This window comes from Glandiceps talaboti, chromosome 10 (assembly GCF_964340395.1).
Source record: "Glandiceps talaboti chromosome 10, keGlaTala1.1, whole genome shotgun sequence".
Classification (NCBI taxonomy): domain Eukaryota; kingdom Metazoa; phylum Hemichordata; class Enteropneusta; family Spengelidae; genus Glandiceps; species Glandiceps talaboti.
This window is the reverse complement of record NC_135558.1, coordinates 17,185,771-17,211,227: the sequence shown is the minus strand read 5'-3', so window position 1 is coordinate 17,211,227 and position 25,457 is coordinate 17,185,771. Positions and strand designations below refer to the sequence as shown.

The 25,457-nt window shown below is 37.2% G+C and overlaps 1 protein-coding gene across 1 annotated transcript; it reads left to right on the top strand.

Annotated features, from left to right (window-relative positions):
- Positions 1 to 23,422: 23,422 nt before the first annotated feature.
- On the top strand, positions 23,423 to 25,016 carry LOC144441516 (fatty acid-binding protein 1, liver-like). Its single transcript, XM_078131099.1, has 3 exons — positions 23,423 to 23,439; positions 23,752 to 23,961; positions 24,473 to 25,016. Exons 2-3 carry the CDS (start codon positions 23,761 to 23,763, stop codon positions 24,677 to 24,679), a joined length of 408 nt encoding a protein of 135 aa, XP_077987225.1. The 5' UTR covers positions 23,423 to 23,439; positions 23,752 to 23,760; the 3' UTR covers positions 24,680 to 25,016.
- The last annotated feature ends 441 nt before the right edge of the window (positions 25,017 to 25,457 follow it).

Sequence of the window (25,457 nt, the reverse complement as noted above, 5' to 3'; positions counted from 1 at the left end):
GGTCGACGATATATGAATGTTTTAGACGTACCTTCACTCACAACATCAAATTTAAAATAAAAAGGTGATTGACCGGATGATTTCTGTTTTACATGGGTGAATGTTCTGAACAAGGCCGCACACATTCTGAAAATTTAGGGAGTACCACCCCCGGTCAATCATGACTCGCCGTTTGCTGTGTTTTATTGATTAGTACTACGACTTAGATAAAATGGCACACAACATTAAAACAATTAAATAGCGATCCATCATACAATGGAAGTTGGATACTACATCCCGGTCAAAAAGATTTGTTCTTGCACATCGTTGTTAACGTGCTTTGCCTTTTTTTTAACACCCCCCCCCCCCATTACGTCATATGTAAGTGATTAGGATATCAGGCCTGGGGGTGGCGTGGGCATAGTCTGTGGTTTATATTAATCAGTATTTCATCCAAACATTGCGTGCCATTTCTTGTATGTCGTCTTATCTAAATCTTAAATACACACATTAAAACTGAACACAGAGACGAACATAATCTAGTAAAACCTGTACATGTATTATCCATTTAGAATTAGGTTTAAGGTGTGGACAATCTGAAGTCATCCACACAAGAAACTGAGTCAAGTTATTGTCTATGAAACCGATTCAAGTTATTGTCTATGTACATGTACTGCTATAAGATTTGGTGCGTAGTATGATCACCTTATTTTGACGGTGTATGGGTATGCCTGTATGTATGTATGTATGTATGTATGTATGTATGTATGTATGTATGTATGTATGTATGTATGTATGTATGTATGTAAGTTTGTATGTATGTATGTATGTATGTATGTATGTATGTATGTATGTATGTATGTATGTATGTATGTATGTGTGTGTGTATGGGTGTGTGCACGCGTACGTGACTCTTATTGAGGGGCAGCAAAGGGGGACAGCATATCACCTCTCTCAGAGACATTACATCATCGGCGTACTGTGAAATGTATACATCCCACACTCTGTCAAAAATAAACCCCAATATTGTCAGTGTTTTATTTGGTATACCATTAACACCGACATCGCATATTGCTATCCCCGATATCAAGTCACGTGTTTTGGAATGTCTTCATTTGCACAAATTAATAATCAAGCTCTCGGCAAAAAATTAAAGATGGACGCAACATTGCAACATGATACTATAAGCTATCAATGATATGTCCAGGTGTCGATGACCTACAACGTCGACGTCATCCCAAAGAGTCCATCCGTTGAGAAAATGATCGGAGGAGGACCACATTGATAAGTCAACAAAACTAGTTACCCTAGACCAGTGCAGTCTCAGTGTGTATGGAAAATGAGACAGTTGATAGAAAAAACTTACACATAATATTATAAATTTACAGATGGGTCACTCCTGACTGCTGAAGCCAGGCATTGATCGAACATGAATTTGTACGACTACAACAATCTTTGGATTGCATGACACAACACGATAGAGATGACCTCTAGTACATACATGTGTTGACAGATTGTCTGTGACAGTAAGCTGGTTATGTTTACACATATATATATGTTTGCGCATTGTCTCATTTCCAGACCATAACACTCCATTGTGTCTACGTATACAGCCGGCCATCCATGAGTGGTGGGAACGAGATAGGACCCCCAGCAAAGTAGCCTGTATTGCACGAACCAGTGGTCTATTCCCTCGCGAGAATCAAATATTAACAATTTCTACAACAATTCTACAATAATTCCATCTCCTCTGGTGTAAATCCCTTTTTTTAATTGAGTTGTATGTTTAACGGTAAAATTCCAAATTGTTTATATATTATATTCTGCTTCTGTTTTGAAGCATGCACTCGTCTAATTCTGAATATCGTCAACAAAGTCCAAGTTTCATCTATATACCTTATAGCTTTATATCGCTTATCGTTTGAAACCATCATCTGTTAAGCTTAAGGCGTGTAAGGACATCCGTACTAAATTCAATTTTGTGTTTCTCGTCGTAACACCTTAAAATGATGGGTCGATCAGTAGGTCGGTTACAAATAAAAAACAAACAAACAACTATAGTAAGGATATGTTTATATGTTGGTAACTATACTGAATGACATAGAAATGAAAATTAAAGTCAGAAGCTAAGGAAACTGTCAGCTTTATTTAAAGTTTCCAAAATACAGCAATAAAGATAATTTTTGTAGAATTTTCATTATGCTACCCAGTACAATCCCCCCTCCCTACACAGAGATGTTCGAATGTGATGTATTAAAATAATGTCATAAATCAACCATCTACGAGTACGTATACATCGTATTATCAATATCAGTCTTCCACTTCCTGCCGGTGGCGGCGCTCTGCAACGTAATGCACTTCTTTTTCAACCTTTTGGGACTGTCAGGAAATATGCAACGGTGCAATCACCATTATTTTTGTGTAGTTTTATCTACTTTGTTTCTTTTTGATAATTATACATAATCTGATTGCTAGTTCGAGTAATCCATCCATCGAATTTTTTTCCTTACATTGTAAAAATGACATTCCATCAAATAAAAATGTCCAATCACGATACTATTCATTTTTAAATTATTTTAATCATTTGTAAGTTCGTTCTGTATTCTTTTCAGGTTCAAGCAACCAGCACATAGCTGGTAGTCGGTCTAAACCGTCTTTGGAAGTGCTCATTGCATCTATTTACATTTTTTATTCCGCAGTACGTGTTTCAACCAATGACAGCCCGCTAAATTAGTTCCACGTAGCGTTCGTGCCATTTGTCAACAAAATACACATTTTTTTTTATTGATACGTCGAATACGACTCGGGGGGATGTCTGCCCGATGATGTCTGGTACTATTTTCACCATCCCCATTACGTACGTAGTTGAGTAAGAAAAAAGCATTACCAGTGTGCATACGTACGTTCGTGAAATATTAATATTTTGTCCGAAATTATGTGACTTTCTTTAATACAAATACGTTTCTATGATCACGCAAGAGAGACAGCATTCACATATATAGCTGGAGGGGGTTTCAGTGTCAAATCGTAATGCACGTATACGAGACCTTGAAGCGCATCTACACCATACAATGTTGCGTTATCGGCGTGAATGTGTGGCGAAACCCCAGTACCCAAAGTAAGCTCGAGCTCCCACTATTACATATATTGCAACATTCTGTATACAAAGTTGACATGCGCATGCGCTATGTCATGGCCATGTAAAATGACATGTACATGAAAGTAAACTTCTCTCCTGCCAGCATGCTACGACATGAGTATCCAGCCAGCAGCGTAGAAGATGATTGTGAAATACGTTCTTCGGTAAAGTTTTGTATCGGATTCACCTGTGAATTTTCGAAATAGAAGTCACGCTACTGTAATAGTAGCCACGACAGCGTTGAGTAAGGTGAGTCTGATCGTGGTTTGGTTTCATTACATTTTCGAGAGACATAATGAATGCGGGGAAGGAGCAATTCTAATTCGATAGTTTGAAATATATCATTATATGTGAAATGTTGGTGGGTTAGCATTTATATACAAGTCCAGCATATCTGTCACCAACTAGAAACCATTGACCAATGTTACCGTATACCTCGTTCGAGGCTGTTGAAATTGCACTCCGTTACCATGGTATCACATTAACAATTATTGTTGTCTATCGTCCTCCACCACACACAAGAAACAGATTAACTGTCTCCCAATTCCTGAATGAATTTGGAACACTTCTTGAGTCATCAGCTCAAAAGGACATGATCTTGTTGTGACTGGAGATTTCAACTTCCACTGGACAACCGTGCCATCGGTTTCTAACACCCGCAGATTTCAAGACCTGACAGATTCGTTCCAACTTACACAATGGGTCAACGAACCTACTCATGGTCATACCCTCGACCTTGCCTTCACAAATATAGACTCTGTCATCCATTCATTAACTATTGATAGTATACATGTATCTACATTTCAGACCACTTTCCCATTCGTGTACACCTTACCTTGTCTAAACCGCCACTAGTTCAAAAGAAAATTCAGTACCGTAATATCAAAGCAATTTCTGTAGAAAATTTTCAACATGACATTGAATCACTCCAATTGAATCAACCTGTAAACGACGTTGAATCAGCCGTTTCCCGATATAATTCATGTCTAAGATCGCTACTTGAAACATATGTACCACTCAAAACTCGCGTTATCAGTCTACATCCCACATCTAATTGGTACACTCCTGAAATTGCAGCCGGCAAATGATTACGTCGATCTCTCTTGAAAGGAAATGGCGCTCTGACAAACTTGAAATCCACAGACAAATATATTGCGAACAGTGCAGGAAATTCAACAATCTCATCCGTTATGCCAAAACAAAATACTACGCCAACATTATTGAAGAGAAGTCTAAACGATCAGAAAGCTTTATTCAAATTTCTTCGCAGTCTAACTACAAGTAATACTAAATCATCATTACCAACTCATGATACTGTTAATCAACTCACTGAAACCTTCAGCAACTACTTCACAGAGAAAATTGTCAAAATTCGAAGTAACTTAGATGCACATTCTTCGGACATTAGCCTGCAATCCACTGTTACCGCAAATAACACTACAGCAACCATCTCATCCTTCCAACCTACAACAACTGACGAAGTCTACAACATTATTAAGAAGGCACCATCTAAATCGTGTTGCCTTGACCCCATCCCTACACACCTACTCAAGAAGACCCAACATACACTAATACCGTTTAATAACCACCATTATCAACCTATCCCTCCAACATGGAACTCTTCCAGATGAATTCATAGCAGTACGTGATGAGTGCTGAAAATATTCTACTGTTTTCTTTTATTTACCTCTGCTTCTTTTACGTCAGCACTTTCGCAATTTAAAGCATTCGTAATGGAAAAGTTACGACATAAATAAGGAAGTGGCCTCGCAAAAATCTGTCGTATAAGTAACGGTCGTAAACCATTCACTCTTTACTCTTTTTCTATTGCTATATGTCTGCCCAATACATTTCCGAGGCACCGTAATTCATATTCAAATATCATTTTTCGTAGTACGATCGCGACTTTTCGTAACCTTAATTAGGATATTTAACTCATGAGGATGTACATTACCCCCCCCCCCCATCGTCTGGATATAAACAGGGTGACTCATAAAATTCCAATGATCAATTATTCCCCCTCTTCGTCAACCCCTCCAATGTGTTTATATACTTCCCATAGCAGTACGTGAATGCTGAAAATATTCTAATGTTTTCTTTTATTTACCTCTGCTTCTTTTACGTACGTCAGCACTTTCGCAATTTAAAGCATTCGTAATGGAAAAGTTACGACATAAGGAAGTGGCCTCGGAAAAATCTCAGTCTGGTGGCAGATTGCTGATGAGGTGAGATTGACAGGTTTTTCTGTACACTTCTTGTATCTTATGAAATAAAAGTTGTGGTGGCGCTGTTTCATTATTAGTGACATTATAATTGTTTTACACATTATTTTGGTGAGGGCGCTGATTTGTTTCATGTGTTTTTATGGAATTAAAGAAATACTGGGTCAAAAGATACCTAAAGGTGTGAAAAAAGTACCTTTTATAAACAGAAACATTAAAATATATTAGAACCATTTAATTTATTCAAGTTTTGTGTGGGAGTTGTTTTAACAATTGGGTTTCGGCGAAAATTATTGGTTTTTTTATAAAAATGTTGAGAATTCCGTCGATATGAACACCTTTCATAATCAGATAAAATGTGTTCTTTTTTGCCTACTCGGCTTGCCATTGGAACTACACAATTCTACGCCAGAGCCAGAGGAAGTCTGGGTAACAGGAAACTACTTAACGCATCATACCACGATCGTCTCAGTCTTCTCATGGAGATCTTTCCTTCTATGTTATCATTAGTAATATAATCTTTTGATTTTAAAAAAATGTCTAATCCATAGTGAAAAATGCAAAATGGGAGAAAGGAATCAATTTACCATGATCTTAAAAGAACTGGAAGAAGTAAAGCGAATGTAAAGGAAAACAACACTTTACTACGTGCGCTCAAAGAGGCAATGGAAAACGATAGACCAAGCGGAGCCGGAGCAGCTGACTTTTATGAAACAGGTAAGAATATTAAAAAACTGATTTAGCAAAATCGTCATTACTTCCAAATGAAAACTAAAATATTAGTAAGTGATGTTTCGGTGCGTCTAGTACACCTTCTTCAAGCTATGACAAACACACGATTATTAGCAAATTAACTATACATGCCCGATCCGAATAAAAGGAAAAGACAGTGAAGTGATCAAATAGAAACACACACATACACACACACACACACACATACACATACACACACAGATAACGATACAACGATACAGACATAGGTAACGAGACACACACGGGTATCAATACGTACACTCATACAGAACTTATGAATTTATGTTGTTTTTTCCCGCTAAGATGACACAAACAAGATGGAGAAGGATGCCAGGTTAAAAAGGAGAGACGAATATAAAAAAAGACATCAGGAATGAAAAAATTCAAGAAGTTGTTTTCCCGTAGAAAGCAAAAGAACATTGAAGCATCTGATGAAGAACTCGATGAAGTCAACGAGAGTATAAACAAAAGACAAAAGAAAGAAAAAAAAAAGAAATCTTGGAGAAGATTGTTCAGAAAAGAAAAGAAAACTAAAACTTAAAAATAAATTACATGACATCTGATTTTCTGGCCAATCAGAGTACGTTGAGAGGATGTAGTGCCTCTGACGAAGGTGATGTGCATGCCTTCATGGGTTTCACTACGCATGTGTGAATGACACTGTCTGTGACGTCATAGATCCTCTTCGTCATCCCCTCCAACTTGTTTATATACTTCCCCATAGCAGTACGTGAATGCTGAAAATATTCTAATGTTTTCATTTACCCCTGCTTCTTTTACGTCAGCACTTTCGCAATTTAAAGCGTTTATGCAAAGGTAAAGAAAGAAGGAAGTGGATTAATCTCAGTCTGGTGGCAGATTGCTGATGAGGTAAGATTGACCGGTTTTTTTGAACACTTCTTGTATCTAATGAAATAAAAGTTGTGGTGGCGCTGTTTCATTATTAGTGACATTATAATTGTTTTAAACATTATTTTGGTGAATGCGCTGATTTGTTAGATGTGTTTTACTATGTTTTGTGGAATGAAAGAAATACAGGGTCAGAAGATACTAAAGGTGTGAAAAAAGTACCTTTTATAAACACAAACAGAAGAACCACTTAATTTATTCAAGTTTGTGTGGGAGTTGTTTTGCCCGGACAATTTGGCTTCGGCGAAAATTGTTTTATGCAAAAATGTTGAGAATTCAGTCGATCTGAACACCTTTCATGATCAGGAAAAATGTGTTCTTTTTTGCCTACTCGGCTTGCCATTGGAACTACACAATTCTACTCCAGAGCCAGAGGAAGTCTGGGTAACCGAAATTACTTAACTCATCATCACAATCGCCCCACTCTTGCCGTTGATGGCGCTCTCCTGCATGCTCTTAAGGGAGGTCTCTTCTTATATTTTTAAAACATATCTAATCCATAGTGAAAAATGCAAAATGGGAGAAGAGAATCAATTGACCATGATCTTAAATGAAGTGCAAGAAGTAAAAAGAATGGTAAAGGAAAACAACACTTTGCTGCATTCTCTCAAAGAAACAATGGACTGACTTTTATGAAACGGGTAAGTATAGTAAAAAACTGAGTGAGTAAAATATTATCGAAGACAATGCAGAGGGAGCCAGGAACTATGTAAAATATCTTCCGCTAACTCCAGAGCCAGAGGAAATCTGAGTAACCGAGACTACTTGACTCATCACAATCCGTTCGCCTCACTGTGATCATTGGTGGCGCTCTCCTGCATAAACTGGTAATTAAAAGGAGGTATATATTTTCTCATATGTTACCATTAGTAAATGTAATCTTAGGATTTTTTTTACATCTAATATATAGTAAAAAAAAGGCAAAATGCGAGAGGAAAATCATTGTTATATAATATTTAGTGAACTCAAAGAAGTTAAAAGAGCTAATGTAATATTTATTTATTTTTTTTACATCTAATCCATAGTGAAAAAGGCGTAAACGGGGAAGCAAAACAGAATGGGAATACCATGCCTGCTATAAGTCTTAAAGAACTGAAAGAAATTTTAAAAAGGGTAATGGAAAACGATGTGTTACTGCGTTCTCTAAAAGACACCCTTGAGATTCATATATGTAGCTGGACTAAGTGGGGCAATTGCAACTGACTTTTCTCGGGTAAGCGTAGTAAAAGGCTGAGGAGGTATAACAATACAGGGGCTGCCAGGAACAATGTTAAATAAATACAACAAAATAAATAAACAAACAAACAAACAAACAAATATATAAATGAATAAATAAATAAATACATACATACATACATACATACATACATACATACATACATACATACATACACAAATGAAAGAAAAATGAAAAGTTGTACTCAAAATATATAACTAAATAAAATGCACCAATAGGCATATGAGAAGCTACTTAGATACGATTGTAAAACCATTCGGGTACTGTAGCTAGGCTATATACAATGTTGAATGCAGGACCTGTCAACAGTGTCGTCTGTAAGGTTACGAGCGCTCTCGCGTATCGGCCGACCCCTTTCACAACCAATACAATATATGACATAACTCGACGCATTTTACAGCCCAGACCAGTTGCAGCTCGCCAAGATGAAACAAACACCATAGCAGCAGAAGTTACAACTGCGAGCAAAAAAAGATTTCAGAAATTGAAGAAAATGTCTTTGGTTCCATTTAATGAACGAGTGAAAAAGAACGATTGACAGTCAGCATCAGGCTACAGGGGTTGCTTCCGACCCCCACCAACATAAAAGTACAGACAGTAAAACCAAGTAAGAGGTCCTGGATGATTTTTTAAAAAGAAAACCACGTTAATGTACATGTATCTGCATCTAACAACAAATAAAGAAAAATAACAGTTGTTGTGTGGGCTAGGACGTCAGGTGAATTTATCAATAAAACTACGTACAATGTAAATCCACTCCTACATATTTATTTGGACGCACTGGTGTCGGAACTAGCAAAGGGCATACCGTACATATGCAGTAAACACGTTCACAATAATTCCCCGACTTTGGTAAATTTAAATTTAGCAAGGGAGCTCGGTGGGCCCTCTACGACGATTGCTGTAGTGTGGGACTGCCGTAGTAACATTGCGTAACACGCATTACCACGATGGCTGAACATGTATCGAACGTAAATTTATATATTCGATTTTGCTGACGTTTGCTGCAAATTTCAGCTAAAACTTCAGTCGGAAGGTGAGTAAAATGATATAAAACGCAACCTTTGGTTAAATGTGTTTCTCAGTTTTTAATTGTTTTGTCCCATGTGTCAAAACCGTGCGGTTTTCGTTACGTATGTGTTTGCTGAATCATTGAGTGTTATTCTGTCGTCGTCGTCGTCGTCGTATGCGGATTGGATTTTTTTTTTACATTCGTCGTGTTTGGAAAGACAAATATAAAAAATCCAATCCGCATGGATTCCAGGGTACGTACGTACGTACTTATGCAAGTTGTAACGTTCTTTGTTCTGATACAAGTGGCATCTACGTTTGAGAAATACTCCAGCACAGCATGCACTGCATGTACACGTTGCGTTTCAATTAGAGGTTCCATCGTATCCATTTTTGTTATTGACATCGATTTATGAATAATTGGAGCACCTACTTCGCCCTTTGTACGGATCTTAGGACCAATTCAAAGTGTATTTTTGCTTATTCTTTTTTAATGGTACAACACGCCAATCTGTTTCTAAGTTATAAACCACCTGTGATCTGTCAATAGGCTCATAACCACATAGAAGCAAGTTGACCTACACAGGTGCAACTCGTGCACATTTTTCATTCGACCAAGCCATTGATTTCCAAAGAACTCATAAAAAAAACCTATTATGCAGTTGCTAGATAGAGGCCAACAGCCCAGCATTTATGATACTTGGAGTAATAAAGCACATAAACAGTTTGACTCTAAACACGAACTCGTGGAGGTGTAGGGCACTAGACTATTGATGGCAATGTAGCCTAAAATATAGTCTTTTTTCACAGGGTCATGCCAAAATGAAACGGACCGAGAGTAAATGGAGTAAAACCAGAAGAGATGGCAAAAGTGGTCAACGAGAATGCAGGACAAAATATCATACTGTACATAGAATTAATGACTGATCTCCTGTCATGAGTAAGGGAAGTATAAGAAAACTTTTAATGTGGATTAAATAAATGATTTAAAATACAACCAGTCATCTCTCCAGTTAGCCAAGTAGTTGCTCATGGTAATGCCACAGACTGCCAACACACTCACATTCAAATTAATAAGATGTTTAATTTCTCTGTATGTGGTATAAATACCCAAACATAATACAATAGCATACATTTCCATCACCACAGTTACTCCTTCACTTGCTTACTCCAAGACTGAGAGAGAACGAGTGTTATTGAATTTACTAATATTTATTTACTCTACAATATCAACTATGGTTTCGACCAAACATTTTACAATTTTTTTTTTACAAATACTCACAGTTTATGCAAAACATAGCAGAACTGCAATTTCTAACTTGACTTCTACCACTTTGGCAGACATTGACAATACTGCAAAAACCTTTGCTGACAAGTTTCAGATAAATTGCAGTACCAATATATAATATATTTTTCAGTTTGAGTTGTAACTTGTCCAAAAAAGGGTAATAAAGTTGATTAATTAATTGATAGATAGATTGATTGATAAATAGCAATTTGAATGACATGTATTCTTACAATAAGTTATTTTGCAAATGTACATTAGGTTGGGTACCAGAACAAGTTTCCCTTGGCATCACTTGTGTGAAAACTTTAAAGCAAGAATACTGATACAGTCAGTACACTGTACACTAATGGAAAAAGTTATTTTTGTTGTTCAATGATGTAGTGTACTGTAACAGTGTGCTTTCTTTTCAAGGTTTCCCGTAAACCATTAAACTGTAATTAGTCACATTTGACAAGTATGGGTAATAAACAGTAAGCACATGGTACACAACAGTTCAACAGTATTTTTCCTTCCTCCCCTTTGACTTTCCTAATTGACAGTCCCAGTGACTTGTTCTTACATGTGTAGTAGACCCACACTTGCACTTCTTTTGCTTAAGGTAAAAAACATATTTCTTTGTCCGACTGCCTGCATTTGTTACAACAACACTGTCATTCTTTGATACTGACTCGTTACTATTCATCAATAAAGATGTTGCTTCTTCATCATCATAGTCACTTCTATAGCCATGTTTGACAACTAGGCTTTTTACCCACTGTTTACGCTCCTGATTTTCCAACACCCTTGCTTGTTTCCGATGAAGCCTCATACCTTTCGATTTATCTGACTTTGCCCTCTCTGAACGCTCCACACGCTCTTCATCCGCTTTTCTACAGGCCTCCTGGATGCTTGGAAGTATTGGTAGTGAAAGGCGACTGTACAGGTCCAATATCCAATGGTATGAAATCCCATTTTCGGCCATACACCATGACATGTTTGATTGCAGTAACCCTAGGTTGGTGCTTAAAATGTAATGTAAGCGTTGGATGTTAGAGTTCTTTGCTCTGAACTTTGTCCACACCGAATGTGACGACTCGGGTAAATTTGAGTGACCCTTTCCCAGTTCCGGGTGGATTATCTCTTCTGCCATCTTCCTTCTTTCCATTGTTGCTATTTCAAAGAGCAAGGCATGAAATGCACGTCAGAGAATATTTTGACTGATAGGGTTTCCCTTCACACTCTATGTCGTTCTTTCTTTCACACTTTCCACACGCACGAACATACTTTTTGTTCGTGAAAACTGCATTGACCATCTTCCCAAGTGTGGATACCTCTTGCATGGTACTTCCCTAACCAAGTCATGATGTTCCTGTACGTGTCTAGATCTTTGGTGTGATGTGCCTCAACTATTGCACACGAGTGATTTATACGGGCATGAAGTTCTCTAAGAGACATCCACAGTTTCTGTGTTTTTTCTGACAATGGCAGTTTTGCTAGTTTTGGGTAAGCTTTCCCATAGCGAGAGATGAATGTAGAGGTCGCTGTCTTCATGTTGGAATACTTGGTCAGTTGGTTGATATATGCCCTGGTGATGTGCCCACCACAGAACATTACTTTGCTTTTCTCTGGATTGGTGAACACCTGATCAAAAGATTTAATGCTGCTTGAATCATTGTCCTGCCAGTTGACCCCTACATTCATTCCTTCTTCGTGGACACGCTTGAAGCAGACTTCAGCAGCAAAACCTTCACAGGACTTTGATGTCCAGTTGTATAGTGAGTGGCTCATCTAGGTCATCGTCACCTCTTTGGCATAAATGTAAATAATACAATAAGGCATTGTTCATAAAGTTTCGAATGGTGAATGTGAAGTTCTTACTAAAACTGCCCCTTGTCAACCACGCGCCATCCGATGTCGTTATGGCCCTGTGGAATGAACCAATAGTGTTTTTTAGGATTTCCTTCATCTTGTCTTTCGCTTCCTCACACATTTGCTCAACCATGCATTGTACAACTGGGTACATGGTTTTGATCAAGTCATAGTATGAGCGCTTTGACAATACATGCAGCCCAAGACCTAAATTTAAACACCTGGTTAAATCAGCATAATGACTGCCTGATATAAAATGGGCTACATGTATTGTTAAAGCAACCACACTACGTCTTGATCCTTCAATGTAGGTAGAGCTATCAAACTAGATTTGCCGTCCTCTGCATCCATTACAGATGTACTCCATCTTAACACCACCCCCGAGACCTATTGATGTTACTTTCATTGGTACCAACATACCAGTCCTGTAAAATATGATGATGAACAAGTCATGTTATCATAAAATGATACACTTTGGTTGATCTACAATAAAATACAGTACAACAGTTACATTGTGGTAATGTCAACTAAAACATTCATATTGCAAATGTTTTTTTCATAAACATCTTGTGAAGAATATCAACAAAAATATGAGCTCCTGAAGACATAAACATGTACATTTGGATGATTTCATATTTTTTTTAAAATGAAAAACTTACCATGGCAACCTTCTGTGGCACAGACACTTGTCCTGTTGCATTTGTCTACAAAGTTTTCAATACACTGAGTTTGACCAACATAAAATCTGTCATCAACTTTTAATATTTCATGACCTGTTGATTCTGTAATATAATTTATTTTTGACATTAGTAGATCATAAATGATAAAAAAAAATCAGGAATCATGATATCACTAATGACATGAAAAATGAATATGGAGTACATGGACCTACTAATACTAGGAAATACTAGGAAACAAGCAGACTGAGTTTACAGTAAACTTGTAGTCAAAACAATTTTGGTAATACCTAGAACCTCTCTCTTCCTCAAAGTAAAGGAGAATATTTTCCAAGCATGTGCTATCATATTTATAGACAACTCAGATAAGTTTGAAATTCGTCATTGTGCTGAGGAGCCTTCCTCTTGCTCACATACATCGCGTTTGATCAAGCAAGATGGCCGAACAGCCCAAAGTGCGGATTTCGATCGTGCCATTGAAAACTTTCGCGCGTGTTTCACGCAAAGAAGGTAAGTACAGTCATTTTACATTGTTTCTATCTGACCTAGGAATAGGACATTATTAAAATCGTACTTATTTATTTGTGTCACAACTTCAAGTATGCATTGTGAATATCACAATTCGCACTTTCGTGTACACGTTCTTAGTGATCATGAAGTTTTATTGGAGTTCTGAAATCATTTCATGAATATTATTAATACAAATATTTCAACTGTCTTTTACGTTTGCTGGTATAATATTCCTAATGTATTTTGCTTGACCCGCATGTAAACCATCGGTATGCCTGACTCACTTCCGGTGCTGATAAGTATTTGCAGTTGCACCGTTTCACTAATTTCCATTCCACAATCTTGTCACATCATTTGTTTTTATAAAAGTCATTTGAACGTATCACATCGTTGTCCCAACAGCCATGAACTGTAACTAGATATAGGAAACCATTGACGTATGTATTTTTCAGTAGAGATACGAAAGCACGCTTTCTTTTCCAGCTCTTATAAACGTTTGTTTACTTTAGTCGGCTACGAGAAAGTTACACAACTTCTGTTTACATACAATGATAAATTTGGCGCGTAGCGAGTTTTCACTCTAGTAAATCTTCAATTTTTCGCTTGAAATTGTCTCCTACAGTTTGCCAATTCCAGAAGACTTGATTTCTCTAATCAAAAATCACTACCACAAGCCGGATGAAACACCAGCTCAAGCTCGGCGGCGGCTGTACAGAATAGCCACTATTTTGAGTAAGTAAACGAGTATGTTTTGTCACACGTGTCGCGTTCATGGACGGATAAGATTTACATTCAATATTGGTTTATTTCTGCGAAAAGTAAAACCGTTATAGCTATAAAATAGTGGAGAGGTTGGGCATCATTATTATAGGTTTTTAGAGGAACAATACACTGTCACAAATAAAAATGGAAAATAACATTTTGCTTATAAAACCCCATATGTTTATATATTTACAGTACGGTGCAGGTCTGAAGGGGACGTTGATATTCGAGTCCCGGAGATGTTAAGTTGTGAGAGATATTTAACAATACTAGTACTCTATTCAGACTTTGTATATGAGGCCTTTAACCGTAGGAAAAACTTCATTTACAACCGAGACATGACAGTGTGACATTTATTTATCTTGTGTATTTAATTTAATATTCTTTTTGTAATATAAGCCAGGGCTTGGATATTGCTCTTTTTTTGGCAAATTTTATTTAAGTACAGTATTATTGGATATGTCCACATAGGACATGGTTGAATATGTACAAATGAAATTATGTTATTTTTTTTCACCAAGGTGAAACAAACACCGTAGAAGATGCCAAAGAAGCAGAAGTAAGTGGTCAAAAAAATATAAAGAATCAAGAAAAAAAAAGAAAATATTTGAATGTGAAATGAAACAAAACCAAGACTACAGATGAACTTGAAGAAACTTCTGGATGCGTCAACAAAAAACAAAAGTGTCATTGACAGAATTTAAAGGAGAGCTCATGGCTTTCACTACGCATGTGTGAATGACATTGTCTGTGACGTCACAGAAAGCAGTGTATTATATCTGACAACGATACAGAAATCCTCGGAATGGTGTGTCCATATTCATATCATTGTATTTCTTTAAACCCACATTATAGAGAAAAGAAAGGTAAACACGAGGACAATCTTCCGGCTAGTGTAGAAGAAATGTTTGGAGAAACAAAGAAATGTAAAAAATGGTGGAATCAAATCAGATGCTCTTGCAAGGTCTCATTAATTTCAAACGTCAGAGATGGAGAGAGAGGTACCAGAGCTGAAATTATCAGTGTAGCTTTATACAATCAAAAACGAGACACACACGGGTATCAATACACTCGCGCAGAACTTATGTTGTTTTTTTCCGCTAAGATGAAACAAAGAAGATGTAGAAGGGTACCACGTTAAAAAGAGTAAGTAATAAAAAAAAGACACCAGGAATGAAAAAATTCAAGAAGTTGTTTTCCCGTAGAAAGCAAAAGACCATTGAAACAACTGATGAAGCACGAGATGAAATCGACGAGAGTATAAACAAAAGACAAAACAAAAACAAAAAGAAATCTTGGAGAAGATTGTTCAGAAAAGAATAAAAAAACTAAAACTTAAAAAATAATTATATGACATCTGACTTTCTGCCCAGTCACAGTACGTTGAGAGGATGTAGTGCCCCTTACTATAGGGAGGTGCTTAACTTCATGGTTTTACTACGCATGTGTGAATGACACTCTCTGACGTCATAGATCATACTGAATACAAAGAAGAAAGCAATATTTTATCTGACAATGATACAGAAATCTTCGGTCAACTCGTTGAAAAATATGAACCGATATCATTGTAACTGTGTGTGACGAAATGGAAGAACCCAGATTATACCCCCCCCCCCCCCAGTCTATCAGCTAGCCCTCGGATGTTCTTCCGATAAAATACGACACACAGCCGAACAACGCTATCGAGGATGGAACATCCGAGGTCTAGCGAATGTCATCAGGATATAAATAACTGCCAATCACAGAACCGTATTAGCGACAAGCACAAACAGAGGACAATAGCTAAATTTTCATGCATATTCATCTTAAGGAGGGGCTTGTATAAATAACCACCAATGCGTTAACTGAAATGTGTGAATGACAACGTCTACACACTCATCAAACTCACAATTACCATAAACCGATAAGCCATAGTAATGACGTAAATGTGTTTGTCAACACTTGCATGCAGAGATTCCCCGAGGTCATAGGTTATTGAATATATTAAAGTATATATATGCATAGATGGCCCAACCCACCGCTCAATGTAATCTCAATGGAATGTCCGGTCTGAAAATGACATTCGCTAGACTGTTCGGGCAAGCCCTCACATGCGAACTTCGTTCGCTTATAGTTATAGCATCGAAAGAAAGCCCGAACGTCTAGCAGCAAGACTACCCCCCCCCCCGATATTTCTCGGATTATTGAAAAGTCTGAGCATCTAATTGCCCTCCTCTGAGTTTTGTGTGCTTGTTGTCGTCTTTGTGTCTGGATCCCTCGTCCAGGCACGCCCCCCCCCCCCCCATCTAAAAACTGCGCACAAATCTCATGAAAATGTCACCAACCTTCACAAACCACTGTAAAAAATTCATGCACGATTACAATGACATATATCATTATTTCGGGTTAACCGAGTATTTATGTGTTAATGTTGGATGGTACACATAGCATTCCTCTTGTCTGTGTAGTTTCTTCTTTAGAATACTACTCAACGTCCCTAGTGGAACAAAACGAGTAGGATGTGATGTGCGCAATGATTGTTATTAGTCCTTGACGTTGTTGTCCTGTGTTCTGTTGAATGTTGATAATGCTTGTTTGAATTGTTCTGAATCTGTTCTGTTGATTATAACCTGTGGTAAACTGTTCCAGTCTCTGACGGTCCGTGGAAAAAGGGAATATTTGTGACAGTCTATGCGTGCCTGGTGTTGAATGAAGCTTTGAGAGTGTGTATGCCGAGTTTGCCTTAGAGTTGGTGACAGGTAGTTTTGTACCGGCAGCATTTGTTGTTTCACATCGGTTGTGTGGTACAGTGTCAAATGCTTTTGAGAAGTCCATTATGATAACATCAGTTTGGTTGTGTTTATTCAGTGAGTTGACCTTTGACATCACAGACAATGCCGTTTACACAAGGCATAGTGACTCTTATCGAGCTACACCTTTGTCAAAGAGATTACGTCATCGCAGCATCATGGAAATACATCCCATAATTTGTCAAATAAACCTAATGTTGTCATATCGCGTTATCATTAGAAGCATGTAATTACACTCAGTGAAAACAAGAACTATCACGAAAAATTATAACGATCAAAATTGACCGAACAAATGAATAACGACCACAGACTGGCATCTGATATGAAGAAACTATTTGAAAATTGACACTTATTGTTCCTGGTACTACACAACTTTGTCAGGAAAATCACACCTCATCAAATGTTTACAGTTTAGTAAAAGCAGTCAGATTAAAAGAATAGATTTTTAGAATCAATTTGAAATAATTCTGTTCAAGTACTTTGTCCAACAGGTCATAGTATAAACGTGTGTCACTTTGTGCAGTTTCATAAATATTCCTACAATATTCAAAGGTAACTATATGAAACTACTGGCAGATGGTTTGATAGGTGAGGCTTTGCAAGAAAATTGTCATGGTGTAAAAGTTCTCTTTGTGAAAGGTCACTCGTAGGGACAACAACTTTAGGCAGGGCATATTATTTATGTCGGCGTGGCTTCAATGATTATAGCTCATGGGGAGGCCTACCAGTAGTTGTGTTCTTTGGTGATGATATTCAGGTACCATGAGTTTTAGATTCCCCAGTATGAAAATTAAAGACCAGGTGCTTTGAGAGGATTATTAATTTGGAAAGAGTTTAATGAGGTAGTAACTCTGAATACTGTTGTCAGACGTGTGCAAATGAAGAGCAATTCGAACAAGTATTCTGTATTGGCATGGGTGGTGCGTACATGTTATACAACAACCCGCCTACCCAATCACTATGGTTACAAAATTCCAGTGGGCTGACCTTAAAATGGTAATAACTTGCTGGAACGTATGAGTGAAGATGCCAAACTCATGCTGAAGAGTCTAAATATAACAGAAACAAGTGAGCAGGTTGCTAAGATAACTTTAATATGTAAAGGTAGTCATGCCAAGTCTGTCTATAATGACTGGGGTTCAGGTTTACAAATGGTACTCTTCCTTTGCAAAGGTGCAAATGTTTCACTACATTTGTCAACGAAGTAGGGCTTAATTCAATAGAGCTCTGTGTTGGTACAATCAATTATTGTCTCATGATGTCATATATATAGTAATGGCAGAAGATCAGCCATATGTTTATAATGAGAATGACTGAGCTCCTCTCTTACAGAGGAGATTTTGAAATTCCTACAACAAAAACTAGGAATTGTTCTGACTACTCCCTGTTTGGAATTGAAAGCGATCAGGTGTCATAGAGTGACGACGCCAAAATCCAGTTCCAGTTCGAGCTAGAGCCTCCTCCTTATCATCCTTATCTCTAATCATTTCGACTATCTGTCGGTCTCTTTGGTCTGTTTAAATTGGAATGCTAGTACGAGATATATCTAAAATGCAAACGAGCTTTTCCGGTGTTTCACTGTTGGGTGATGAATTTTTATTTTACAAGAACACAGACAACTTCTACCCAAAAATACTTTTACGGGTACAATCGCAGTAATTTGTGCTTACAGTGAGATAAAATGTATCATTTTATGTGCTTGCACGCAATCAATATCAGTGTCTGTATTTGTCTGATGTAATTATTTTTAATAAAAAATGCTGTACAACAAATTTAAACATAAAGGACAACACAAAATACACTATTTGAACGAAAACTGTTAAAAATGCCCCGATATTAGGAAAAGACTAGTAAAAAGGTACACATTCATAAAGTTGAAAAATACAAAATGTCTATTTGCTAAATCGGCCTAAAAAGGTAACTTTTCATCACTCCAGGAAAAGATAATTTAATAAACGTTTGGTTATTGAGTGTCACTTCATGAAAACAGCACACACAAAAAAACAAAAAAATTCTTAGTCGCCTCTATTGACCTAGCATGCAGTGGTCCATTGTTGACTCGTAGGACTTAGCAGTCATGTATATGTATTAGATGGACAATGTACTAGAAGTAAGCATATAGGAATCGCCATGTCCCAATATGTCATCACCACCATTGCACATTTACATGGCTGACATACGAATCATATTGATGGACAAACCTTGGCTATTTGGAATTCATACTCAGTGTTTTTTAAAGCCGGGGTTCCACTATCAATTTACCGGAGTTCCCCACTAGTGTGGCCATGATCAAAGTGAAACAACGGAAAACACACAAAATGCTTTGAAAACGATGTTTTAACTAAATAAAGTAGGCAAGTTAGCGACGTAAAATATCTTCAGTATGATGGTATTTTTTTGGAATAAAGAATGCATAGTCCGATTGTATGTTTCGCTTTCCAGCATGGTACTCGGAGAGCCGGTTGTTTTCATTTTGATACATGTACATAACATGTACCCCTGTAGAAATCAAGTAAAAAGATGCAACACGAATGTTGCAACTTCGATTCTGTTGCCATTGTTGTGTCTACCTGGAAATTATACTGCACAGGTTCATATGGACATAGCTGCAGCACAGTATATACAGTCAACACGTCACGCTCCCACGTCAAAAAAAATCGACATATCTAGCCATAGTTCTCTTCAGCATGTTTCAGCATTTTTTTCCGAAACAAAAATAATCGGAGATGATAGGGCACAACGGTTTTTGGCAAGAAGACGAAACTATTTCTTTTCGTGTCACTGTATGGATGGTAATGAACTCAAAGAAAATGAAATAACGCGATCGTGAACTACATTATATTAGTTTTCATGAAGCTTGGATAGTTATCTACGACGGTTATCCGACAAAACTTTTTGCTAAGACATATTCTTTAAGATTTTGAAAGGTCACCAATTGTACTGTGACGATTGTACATGCAACGTCTGAACTATTAACTAAAGGGAAGAGCTAGAGGAGGGGAACTTGGCGTCCGATACTGACGAAGTCATGGAAAATCTTCTTTCCATAATGTTTTCGTAAAATAAGCAAATCACAGACATAACGACTTTGAAAACCATAGATTTTGGACTCCATGTACACGTAAAAAGGACCTTTCCAAGACTTCGTCACGGCCCAACCATCCGTGAACAATTAATGCACTCGCCCACATTAAGACGACATGCTAGTATTAGTCATGTGTACATGTTGTCCTCTGGTGAAACCCTTTTTTCATCAGATCTCTGCAAGTTCAATGGGTAGATATATGAAAATACTTGATCATTTTCGTGTCGATTAGAATTCAATAGTTAGGAATCAGAATGTACCATTTTGTTCATTTTAGTGACATTTTATTGAGCGTTATGGTATGTGTTTACATGTAAACGATCTTGCAAGTAGTCCATTAATTTGATGAAAGCTGTATTTTTCGAGAAACGGTAAAATTTGCGTAAAATGGCCTAGATAAAACTCGGCTGTACTAGGATGAGACCCTATATGACACCCCCCCCCCCCCTGAATTTTTTAATTTCTTTATTGGGTTATTTCAACTGCATGTAATGAATGAAACACACGCTCTCACAATAATATCATATAACAATCAGGTAGTCTCCACTTACTACATCTTTGATAAAAGAGCTTTAATATTAAAAAAAAAAAATTAAATGCAGCATTTATAATGTTTCATCTCAAAACTAAATATAACTAATAGTTTTGTATCATTGCAATTGTTCTATCATTACTCATTTATTACATACACAAACACAATATAAACACACACACACACACATAGTAATATTTTAGAATACCCCCCCCCCCCCACACACACACACACACACACATCTTGTTACCATATTTCCCCATCAATTTACCTCTATATATGTTCTCCGGCCTTAACAAAAACACACTGATACTTTGTACTGAATTCGCTGGGTTTTTTGCTCAGTAATACGAAAATTTCGCTAACTTCGAATTCAAAGTTGAAAATATCGTTCAGTGTGACTTAGGCTTTTTGTTAGATCAAGTTAAATTTTCTTTATTTCACATTTTTAAAAATATGGGTAATTATGAGAATATGTATAGAAATATTGATTATGACACATACTCATTGAGTTAAAAATGCTAATTCTAAAATTGAAAAAAAAAATAGTATCGGTTAAACCCACGTGATACGGAAAGCAATAAGGAGCGTCATAGATTTGAAAATAAGACAGTGAAAAGGTGCAACAATTTTAGCTATAATCGAGTCCACAGACTGTCGGATAGCCAGAAACAGACAGTTGTAGACAAACAGACATATCTATCTATCCAGACAAACGCATAACATGACTCGGAGTATCTTTTAAATGAGATAAATAAAGAGGTGTTATGATCTGAAAATAAGACAACCAGTAAAACACATTGGTATTTGTGCAAATATAACTAGCTAATAATGTCACAGACAATCTGTCAACACATGTACTACGGCATCTGTAAAGTTCGTTTTGTATCATGGCCATCTCGATCTCGGGCTTGTTGAAGTCGTACCAATTCATGTTCGATGCCTGCCATCTACACTCTGGGGTGCCCCCCCCCCCCCTCATATATCATTTAAACATATAGAGGTGCAGTTTCTCTATGAACGGTCTCATTTCAAATACTCTGAGACAGCTGTAGTGTGGATGCCAACGTGGTCTCAACCTAAACCACGAAGTGTAATCGTAACGATACCGTACATGAACTAGACTAAGACAGCTGCTCGCTGATCGACGAGACCAATCTAGTAGTTCACGGCCAATGATTTGGTCCTCTTGACGATCACATTCCGTCACGGACTCTTTGGGGTCAAGGTGATTGACACATATCATTGATAGCTTATATTTAACATGTTAACTTGTTTCTATCTTAGTTTACCTAGAGCTTAAAACTTCTATAGTATTAAACATTGCAAATGGAGATTATCATATCGAGATATTCAAACTCGTGTGACTTGGTATAAGGGGACTTGATTTTGATTTATCGCACCACTATTCTACAGAACACCGACCAGAAAAGTCGAGTATTTTTTCTCGACGGTCTTCTAAATTTCACTTCGAAGTATTTTTATGCTAATATGGAAGTATCAGCACCTGCCAAAGATGCATAGAAAAACTGACTGCGTTTCGTGCGTGGATGAATTTCAGATTGTGGACATGCAGGCTTAATATAAAATACATGTCTACGTGTACAGATTTTCTGTAGACCATGACACACAAACTGAGTGTTATAAGGTGTTGTCATGGATACACATCGCCATGTTCTTCTCTGTGTAGAGTTCATTCGTATATTAATGTTTGTATTTAAGATCGAGATAAGGCCATGCATGTACAAGAAATGACATGATAAAACACATTGTTTGGATGAAATATTAATTAATATAAAACCTCTGTGCCCACACCACTCCTGGCATTCCAGGCAAATAAATGTGACGTAATTTGGGGGATTAATAAGATAAAGCACGTTAACAACGAGGTTCAAGAACAAACCATTTGATATTGTGTGGTACCCAAATGTTCGTGTGATGGGTCGCTCGTTTTTCTCTCATTTTTATTTAAAGAAAGTTACTGATCAATGGAACGCAGAAACCGATTATGCATTTTCAAATCAGCAGATATAAAAGGGGAGGAGGGGGGGGGGATAACTTCTAGACTTAAGTTTATTAATACTTAAGTTTTATTAATTGTTGTCATATCATCGTAAACCATACATTTCTAACGCAAATATTCGAAGGAGACTGAGCTCCTCTTCATCGGTGGGTCTCCAGTTGTCTAAGAAATCAAGTTGACATTACGAATGCTGACGACAGTATTAACTAATGTCTTGTAAAATCACGTTCTTGTCTTCGAAAGACATACCTGGGTTAGAAATCTATGTTTTGCAATTAATTATAGAAAACTTGTGTAAAATATATAAATGTTATATAAACGCATGGAAATCATATTGGAATATACAGACTGACAAGAGACAGACACTTTTACGTATAAGTTGGTTTGTCCCTGATATTTCTTAGAAAAAAATTATAATTTTCATTCATGTTGGTATAGTGTGTGTACTTGCTATGATGGACATTGAGCAGATAGGACTGCACGTCGACACATCGACGCCTTCCACTGACAAAAAATTCATTTACGATTTCTACACTATCGTCTGGCTAGACATAACTTACTAACATTGCTACATTTTAATCAACTTCAATACCTGAAAAGGTTACATTGTTACAATCATGTATGATGATTTGCTGAAATCATTGCAGACCAGGCATAAAGCAAGTGGCAACGTTGGTAAGATTTTGTTACCCAGGTAGACGATGATTTATTTTCTAAATACACCCATTTCATAGGGGCTGGAGAGAGCAAACAGTTTGAAAACAATATTTTGCTGTCGAAATCTAACCAGTGCACCCCATGCGACAATGGAACAATCGTTAAACATTCTTATGTAAAATAATGAAACGCCTTGAGTATATCTAATCTTGATACACACAAATCTTGATATAGGGGACTTGATTTTCATTAATAGTACCACTTTTCTACAGAACATCGACCAGGACAGTCGTTGATTTTTTTTTTCTCGTCCTCTCAAATTCACTTCAGTAATACAAAATGGCTCTTGCATCAATGGCCGGAGGATGGCAGCTGGACTCCCATGACAATTTAGAGGCATTTCTTGATGCAATGGAAGTACCTGCACCTGCCAAAGCTGCAGCATTAGACGCCAAACCACACATTGATGTTACTGTTGATGGCAACAAGTTACATCTGAAAATGAGTGGCCCCAGAGGAACCCTCGAACAGAGCCTAACTGTAAGTTGTCATTCTATGCGTTAACATAGCAGAAACTTTTCTTGACTAACATATAAGTTTTGATTTATCATAAATTCACCATTCTCGAGTTATTGAACACCAGTGAAAGAACAAAGAAGCATGCGCTTGAATATGAGAGAGAGAGAGAGAGAGAGAGAGAGAGAGAGAGAGAGAGAGAGAGAGAGAGAGAGAGAGGGTTTATATTAGTCATTGTCCTTCATACAAAGGGTTTTCCACTTGTAAAAATAAAAAATCCAAGAGTTATGCATATCGCTAATATAATTATTGTATTTTAGAGCGAACGAACGAGAGAGAGAGAGAGAGAGTAATATTTAATATTTAATATGTCACTTGTGCTACAATTTCGAGGAATTTCGTTCACGTTCATGACACTAGGTGACAGTGACGACTTTAAAGAATAAAGTTCAAGCTAGAGCAGACGGTAAATACTGCCATAAATCAGATACGAAGAGGATGAATAATACACTGTACTACATTTTGTCATTTACAGTTGGGTGAGGTCTTCGATCTGAAGAACCCAATCACCGGACAAGAAAGAAAAGGTATTGCCAATTTGGAAGGCGACAAACTGGTGGTGAAACCAGGAGCACAATATCCCAAGGAACCACAATCCGTCTACGAAGTAGTTGGTGACAAACTGGTGTGTACCATGTCAGTGGGCGATGTCTCCTGCAAACGTTTCTTCGTGAAGGCCTAAATAGGAAGACAAGTATTACATGTATCACCCATTGCAGCATGCCTTATTTAGTGGTAGTATAATGTAGTGTACGACGTGTAGCTGAGATAGTGTTGTTTGTTTGTCTTTTCAGTCGCTCGATTTGTTTGGAACATTCCTCCGTGACGTCATTAACTTTTGACTTTTCATTTTCATATCCCGGCGAAAAAGTACATGTTATTTAAGCCGTACGCCATGAATTCTTCATGGATTATAGTTGTAGATCTTTTTTGTATCGCTGTGAAGACAACTTAATTAATAATGACATGTGTAACAGTGTACTTTTTTGCATTCGTTCTATTATGATCGTTAAATAAACGTACATTAAGTTGTATACACATATTTTGAGTCGATTAGAGTTTTTCTGTTTGGAATGTGGTAAATAATTAACATTGCGGTTATTACATAATAATGTACAGTGATTGCATAACGTAACAACTTGACTCCGTTCCTCGCGATGGGATCAGAATTTACGGAGGGTGGGGGCTATGGAAAAATTGAGGGTTCAAAGGAGGGGCATGAAGATTCTGGTGGTCTGAAAGGGGGAAAGCGACATATTTTGCTCATGATTTGAACCAAATTAAACCTCAGCAATCATTTACCGAGTAAATTGAAAGATTTCTAGCGGCTTAGCCGCAATTACTTCTACAACCTCTATTCAGTGACGAGTTGGGTAATGACAGCCATATAAATCAAAATGGACGCTGCAGTTGATATCCACTGTTAGTTTACAGTGTGTAATGCAGTGTATCATGTACTG